This window comes from Castor canadensis, chromosome 2 (assembly GCF_047511655.1).
Source record: "Castor canadensis chromosome 2, mCasCan1.hap1v2, whole genome shotgun sequence".
Taxonomy (NCBI): domain Eukaryota; kingdom Metazoa; phylum Chordata; class Mammalia; order Rodentia; family Castoridae; genus Castor; species Castor canadensis.
Window position 1 is genome coordinate 196,710,095 of NC_133387.1, and position 8,347 is coordinate 196,718,441.

An 8,347-nucleotide genomic window follows, 5' to 3' on the forward strand; every position below is an offset into this window, starting at 1 on the left:
TCTTTTGCCAAGACAGGAAGCATTTCCTGGAGGTTAATCACTGTTTTGCCTTGCAAAATTGAGAAGGTTGAGAGAAATTAGTAGATTGTATCATCCCATGTTGAATTTGGAATTTCTGGAAATGGTCCTGCTGCCGTTTGGATGAGAGCAATGATGACTCAAGATGTGGGTGATCTAAACAAACACTATCACTCTATAAAAGTTGAGCTTGAGCTCTGGAGTGTAGACCTAGGAGATAGGCAGAGAGCAAGGCGTTCAGGCAACGTTAAGGCTCAGTGTAGCTGGTAGAAATGAGGACTCTTTCCTTCCTACTCTGGCTATGTGTGGCAGTTTGCTCAGCCTATCCATTGGACAGAGCTGCAAAGGACGAGGCTGACAACATGGAACTTCTTGAGGTAATTAATGGAAACAGCCGTCACACTTACTGGCAGGGCATAGTGGGGAGACCAGCTCTGGCTTCCATAGGATGGTTTGACTTACTACGCAGGAATGCTTCTGGGGTGGAAATGTGGAAAGGTCTCAGGGTCACACTACTTGGGTTCCTCTTTTATGTAGGAAGAAACAAAGGTCAAAATCATGAAAGATTTTATTTCTGAGGTATTTCTGATCCTAACAGAAGCAGCATTAGACGAGGCACATGAATAACAAATGAAGACTATTAACTGTTTTGTCTTGGCACCTTTTTGGGTATTTTAATCCAATGTATTTTTAGCTAAGTGTTTACAGTGTTGATATCATGTTTACACAAAGGAATTTGTCCAACTTCTTTTTGTAAGCCAGGTCCTTGTGAGGAGCATAAACCGGAAAATTGAGGAAATTAAATAGATTTGCCTGAAATATACAAATATGTTCAAAGAGGTTTATTGGTCCATTTTGTTTTTCATCCTTAAGGGCACTAGATATTACCCTCAATTTTCCACTTCACTTTCATTGCTTTGGTAGCAAACTAAGAAAGCAGAGACATTTATTTACAAAAGTAAAGCAGAGGTAAGGGGCGAGTCTGTCACTGAAAAGTTAAGTGAAATATGATATTTATTATTTCAGCAAATTAGAGAAATAGTTCAAATAAAGAAAAGTGAGCAACTACAAAAATAGCAATTGCCAAAGATTATAAAATGACCTAAAAACTATACTTATTTCATTAGCGATACCTAGAAAACTTCTACAACCTTAAAAAAGACGTAAAGCAATTTGTTAGAAGAAAGAACAGTAGCCCTGTTGTTAACAAAATCCAAGAAATGCAGAAGTTCCTTGGGTTGGAGGTGACGGGGAAGCTGGACTCCAACACTTTGGAGGTGATACAGAAGCCCAGGTGTGGCGTTCCGGACGCTGGTCAGTTCAGTACCTTTCCTGGTACGCCAAAGTGGACGAAAACTCACCTGACTTACAGGTAATGGATCTAAAGAGTTGTTTTTTTTTTTTTTAACATAATGTTGAAATTTTATAAGGTGTAGCATTATAGAAAGTGTTACCTTCCTCACTTTTTTCTCACCCAGGATTGTGAATTACACACTGGATTTGCCAAGAGATGTGGTTGATTCTGCCATCGAGAAAGCTCTGAGAGTCTGGGCGGAGGTGACACCACTCACATTCTCCAGGCTGCAAGAAGGAGAGGCTGACATCATGATCTCCTTCGCAGTTAGAGGTAAAAATAAATAAAAGCAAAACCTAACAAAACTCACATTTCTCTGGTAGTTTTTATTGAGAAAGGATTAGAGAGATCCCAATTACCTCTTTTTCCAATTAAATCTTTTCCTATTAGAACATGGAGACTTTTACCCTTTTGATGGACCTGGAGCAGTTCTGGCTCATGCCTATCCACCTGGGCCCGGCATTAATGGAGATGCTCACTTTGACGATGATGAACAATGGACAGATGACACAACAGGTTAGACACACATCTCACAGAAGGATTTAGCATTCTTTCTTTTAATATTTAAAAACTCCTAACTAATCCAGAATACTGAAGAAATGATATGTGTTGGATTTTTCAGTGCCTCAAGGATCAGTAGAATATATTTTTATGTTAATCATTACTGAGTGCATTTTCAGATGCTTAGAAAAATCTATCCCCTGCCCTGGTAAGCACAATATAGGAAATATAATTAGCTCATTTCTTAAACAATTGTGGGTATTGTGTGATCTGGAGGCCACCATTATTTAAAACAATGTCTCCTTACATCTAATTCAGATATGCAAAGGATATATTGCACCGAATCTATATTAAAATGAGTCCTGGATATTGCTTTTGTATCTCCCTCCTTATTTTACTTTTTAAAACAGAAATCTGAATTAAATTTCAGAAACTGGGGTGCTCCTTTTTAGTTTCTTCTGGCTAAGCTAACATTTTTGCTACCTCTAGGTTAAGAAGAATTTTTAGGGATTTCTGAAAGAAATGAATCCCCAAATACAGTGTCCAAAGTGCTCAAGTAGAAGAATGCTTCTCAGTCCATAACTTTGGAAAACAGCTGTCAATGTTTTTGATAATTTGGCTACAACAATAGTATTACTTCTGAAATTTAATTGGGATTTATAATTGAAATATATACAGGAGATCTGTAGAAAATAGGAATGTGTTTCATTATGTATAAAATTTGTGTTTTGGTTGAATTTACATCTTCCTGCAAAGGAACCTTCCCTCAAAGACTCAAGTGAGAACATTCTTAGGCTCACAAAATATACAAGCAATATTTGCAAAGTAAAGTAGATTTATTTGTTATGTCAACCGCAATTACCCAATGCCTTCCAATTTTAGCATAGTGGGTTTTTTTAATATACTGTGAAGAAAAACATCTGAATACAGCTGGTGTTCCTATGTTCAGAATCTCTTTTGTAACAAATTCTAGACATGATTGGGCATGTTATGTCTTAAACCAATTTTGCAAATCCTATGACATCTATCATTATTTGTGTTTTTGGACACCTTAAGTATGTACCCATGATGAGGTTGAAAAACTATGCAGGCAATACTCCAATAGAAAGTAACAGGATTATGGTTGTTTACAGATTTCAGGATTGAGATGAAAACTCTGGTCTTTGTAGCTGAGACTGCAACTGGCAAATGCCAACACACTGAGACAGTGTTCATCTTTTCATGAACAAAGAAAGAGAAATATTTTTGATATGCTAAATATGTGGGTTTATTCCATTCTTGAGCACAAGACAAGGGACCTGGTCATCCTAGGGTTAAGAGGCCCTTGAGACTGGAGGGGTGGGGGGCAGTTGGATATGCTTGTGTACTTTCTCTCAGAGACTGATTTCAAATGTGGGTCTTAAGATACACTTGACTTTCAGTTAAGTATATAATCTGTCAAATTTCCCAAGCAAATAATCATGGTGAATAGGAGCCTGAGTGGCTCTAGAAGTAAATAAACGCGTTGCACAACTGGCCTGTGCAATATGCATGTATTTAAGGACTAGGAAATTACTAGTAATGATTGCTTCAATAGGGACCAATTTGTTCCTGGTTGCTGCTCATGAACTTGGCCACTCCCTGGGTCTCTTTCACTCGGCCAACACTGAAGCTTTGATGTACCCAGTCTATAAGTCTGCCACCAACCTGGCCCGGTTCCGCCTTTCTCAAGATGATGTGGATGGCATTCAGTCTCTCTACGGTGAGTGGAACTCTGCAATGAAGCTTTTGTGACGAGGCTCTCAGCCCCTTGAGAACAAGAAGCATGTGAATAGACAGACACTCCATGTTTCTCCTAACATTTGCCTGTCTAATCTGTTCCCCTTAGGTCCTCCCCCTCCCTCCTCTGCCAACCCTGCGGTGCCCACCAAATCTGCCCCTCAAGAATCTGGGACACTAGACAAGTGCGATGCTGCTTTGTCCTTCGATGCAATCAGCACCCTGAGGGGAGAAATCTTGTTCTTTAAAGACAGGTCAGTCTAGAAAACCATGTTTCCTCTGTTCTTATGATGTGAGATGCTTAGACAGCACCACAAATGGATGCTAGATAGAGCTTGGAATCATTCAGGTCTACTGATGCTCTTCCTAAACTCATCAAGACCATTTTTGAACTCAGGATGGTCTGATTCTTTTTCTTGAATGTTGCTTCCAAGTCTCCTAAGTTGTGATTTCTTTTCAAAAATGATCCCAAGATAAGCGTGGCATGCAATCAATGAATTCACTTACTACTGGATGAGTATGTCTGTGATAAAACATTCACACTGCACAAATGGAAGCTAAATGCTTCGGTGCTGTGGATCTTCCTATATTCATCCACATCCAAGGCCTCTTGTCTCCAGACCAGAACTGCTTCATGGCGTGAGAATGTACTTACACACCTTCGCGCGCACACGCTCCCACACCCACATGCACGCTGTCCATCTTTCCAAAAGGTGTGAATTATAGTTTAGCTAGATGCTGTTTTGGGTGACTTGAAGGTAGTTAAAAGCTTACATAGGCTAATTAGCTGGCATGGGAAGATAACTTTGCTTTCACAGAAGATGCAGCTCTGGAATGCAGCAGGTCCACTTCAGTCTTCTGAAAATGAAAGGAAAGATATTCCTATAAAAGTTGTACCTGATTTCTGTCTGCCATTGACCTAGAAGATGAGGGATGGGAGAACCTGGCAGAAGCAGGACAGTCAGGGAAAGTATGCGAGAGATAGAAGAGTAGTTTTCACTTCTCACTTCTTTTCACGTTTCAGGCATTTTTGGCGCAAATCGCTCAGGATCCTCGAGCCTGGGTTTTATTCTATCTCTTCATTTTGGCCATCCCTTCCTTCTGGCATAGATGCTGCATATGAAGTTATTAGCAAGGATACTGTTTTCATTTTTAAAGGTAAATTGTTATATAAACATTTCTTTCACTTGCTGATATAAACCCTTTAACATGAAAATTGAATAGAACTTTAATTTTCCCTGTCTTGTCAAAATTTGGCTACTATGGTCCTTAGCCAAAAGTATGAAGAAATAAGTAGGACTAGTATGCTTTTGTTTATAGATTTTATCGACTGAAAATGAACACAGGAAGACAAGTTGCCCACCTGATCTTTTCTCATCCCTTCAATCTACAAATTTTTATTAAAAGTCCACTATTGAACTGACAACTAAATCTAAACTCTAGCTTCCTCTCTACTATAAAAATCGAAGGGGTTAAACGTATCTCTCAAACTAAATGACTTACCTGCTGTAATTTCAATATGACTGACGTTTTTATTAAACAGGACATGAATTCTGGGCCATCAGAGGGCATGAGGTCCAAGGAGGGTACCCAAGGAGCATTCACACGCTGGGTTTCCCTGCAACAGTGAGGAAAATTGACGCAGCCATCTCCGATAAGGACAAGAAGAAGACATACTTCTTTGTAGAGGACAAATACTGGAGGTAAGACACAGTAGGAATGGCTTTGTCTGAAGGGAAGTTATTTTCTTTCTGGAAGAAAACCCTCCGCCCTTCCCTCCTCCCAGCCTCCCTCTCTACAAGAGGGAGGACAACTGTGGGGACATGCTCACCTTGAAGCAGGCAGCACCTTGAGAGAGCTGTTTCTTAGACATATCTGTTTTGAGTTCCACGTTTAATAGACTGGCCTGTCCTTCTGCACTGTCACCACCTGCCTGGAGTCCCCTCTTCTCTCCTCCATCTCCTGCCCATGCTTCAAGCCCTGGGTTAAGTTACATCTCCACAGAGCCTTCCTGAACTCCCAGCTCAGCTGCCTTTTCTTTTTCTGAAGGAAGATGGGTTGAGCATGCCGGCCAGAAGTTCACTCGCTGTGTCCCTGGGTTATCTTCCTGGCATTAGCATATGATTTGCAAGGGCTTCATTTATGCTCATCTGTCATTTCTTCTGCCTGTCTACGGGAGAGGCAGCGCGCAATGACCGTCCTGTTTTATGGGTACAACTCAGGACTCACAGGCAGGCTGGTTCTTGGGTCAGATGCTAAGACATTGGCAGACCATCCATGTTCAGCCAATGGGAAAAACACATTTACTGAGCTTAGCTGCTCACCCTAATCCCTTTGCCTAGGTGGCTGCCACAGAACATTTCAGTGTGCAGGGTGGAGAGGCAGGTACACAGAGGTCAATGACGTTAGAGAACTGTTTTTCTGTTTTTGTTTTTTTGATACAGGATCTATTACATAGCCCAAGCTGTCCTCACACTCGTGCTCTTGCCTATATGTTCTGAGTGCTGAGATTATAGGTGTGTGGCACCATGCCCGACAAGAACTAGAAGTTGTATTTTTGATGAGTGATTTGATTCCATTCACTTCACACACACACACACACACACTTATGCCTTTGTGACAGAAAGATGAGGTTCTTTCTGTCCAGGCATAAGATACAGGACAGCGAGCAGCATCTGTTATAGTAGAATATTGCTCCTGTGCCAGTGGAACTATGATTTTAGGAGCTGGATTTGTAGTGCTATTAAAGTAACATAACTTCTGTACTCATCAATATGCTTGGCATGTGTTGACAGTAGTTGGAGAGTTTGGTAAAATTCCACATGACTTATGATTTGGGTAACTGGCCTCTGTGCAATGCTGAGCTGAGTTTCTTCCACTCCATATAGATTTGATGAGAAGAGACGGTCCATGGAGCCAGGCTTCCCCAGGAAGATAGCTGAAGATTTTCCAGGGGTCGATTCCAAGGTCGATGCTGTCTTTGAAGCATTTGGTGAGAGGATACTTGTTCTGTTGGCAAGGCACACTTGGAACTTTCTATGGTATAGGAAGGAAGAAGAGAATGGAACAATTTTTAATAACAACATTTCTTAAAAACTCACTTCTCTCTCCTCAGATTTCAATTCATCTAGTTTAGTGCCAGTTGTAGGACTGCTTCATATGAGTTATTTTGAATCATAAAGACAATTAACACAAACCTCTGTTTTATGCCACATTGAAACCCAAAGTGCTCAGATATCAGTCCCTCACATGTGGCACTGTCCCCTTTCCTGAGCTGTATCCTAGTATAAAAATCCCAGCAGGCGATGTGGCCAGGCTGAATTCTGGCTGCCTGACCCTCTCCTCCTTCCCATCCTGTCCTTACTTAATCTCAGGGAGATTTTCTCTGTCTTTCCCAAATCACTGACTGGCCACATCGGTGCATTGCAAATACTTGCACCCAAAGCTTAAAAGTAAAAAAAAAAAAACAAAAAACTTGTGCCTACCGAAGGGAGTGAGTGGAAGTTGACAGTCTTTATTGAAAGGTAACATAGACACCATGTTTGAAGAGAAGGAAAATGTCCTCGGGTGTTTTGAAAGAGCTCTGTGCTTCCCTAGGGCCAGAGATGCCCCCTCAGGGTACAATGTGGAAGAAGGGGAAGTGTTGGGAAGACAGAAAATAAGAAATCACCGTTCTCTTCTGGTTGGAAGAGAACATCCTAAAAATGCAGAATGTGGCTTTGCTACACGATGCTCTCCTGTTCCTTCCTTGTTGAAGGGATTGAGGCAAACCCAGGAATGTGCCTGACCCTCAGCTTGTTCACCTATACATGGAGTTAGGTGTACTCACCTCACAGAGATAGTCACAAATTATTTTTGAAAAACTCATAAAATGTTTAACAATGCCCTGGCACTGAGAAGAACTCTGTGAATAGATTCCATTTTCAGATATCTATTATTCTGAGTTTTATCAGTTGCCAACTTTCTTCTTTTAAACAAGTTCTTTTTCTCTTGTCTGTATTTTCAGGGTTTTACTATTTCTTCAGTGGATCTTCACAGTTTGAATTTGACCCAAATGCGAAGAAAGTGACGCATGTTTTGAAGAGTAACAGCTGGTTTCTTTGTTAAGAGAAATGGGGCGAAGGCACAGGGGGCATTTTGAAGGAGGAGAACAATTCCTCATCTAGTCTCTGTGGGTTGAAGGGGGTTGTTTGCTCCCGTACACACTTTCAGAGGATGTGAGTGACTGCTCTGCATCTTCCCAGTCACTTTCACATTATTTTTTTGGTGGTACTGGGGTTTGAACTCAGAGCCTAGTACTTGCTAGGCAAGTGCTCTACCACTTGAGCCATGGCCCCAGCCCTCATCTCCACATTGTTACAGAGCATTCAAAGGGACTGCTGGCTACTTTCTTCTTTGTCACAGGAGCTTTCATCCACTGGAGACGGGGAAGTGCTCACCAGCAGCAGACAAATGACTGTATCTATTTAGACTATCTGCTTGTTATTTAATAAAGATTTATTGTTTGTTTAATTATGGTATCTTGTTTGTTTCAAGAACACACTGTTCTCACCATATGGGCATAGACTGAGCAATAGACAGCCTGCTATTTTGTGCCATTGGGGGTGACTGGTTATGGTCTCCATGGCTCATGTCTTCTGAAGAGAAGCTACCACTTGTCCTTATGCATTCTACAAACAAGAAGCATACCTCCCCCACACAGATATCCTATGTGTT

General features: G+C 41.1%; 1 protein-coding gene across 1 annotated transcript; it reads left to right on the forward strand.

The window, feature by feature from the left end:
• Positions 1-212: 212 nt before the first annotated feature.
• On the forward strand, positions 213-8,143 carry LOC109689285 (stromelysin-1-like). The gene is made up of 10 exons (XM_020168076.2): positions 213-395; positions 1,146-1,390; positions 1,497-1,645; positions 1,763-1,888; positions 3,450-3,614; positions 3,741-3,885; positions 4,656-4,789; positions 5,175-5,334; positions 6,520-6,623; positions 7,638-8,143. Exons 1-10 carry the CDS (start codon positions 291-293, stop codon positions 7,736-7,738), a joined length of 1,434 nt encoding a protein of 477 aa, XP_020023665.1. The 5' UTR covers positions 213-290; the 3' UTR covers positions 7,739-8,143.
• Positions 8,144-8,347: the final 204 nt, after the last annotated feature.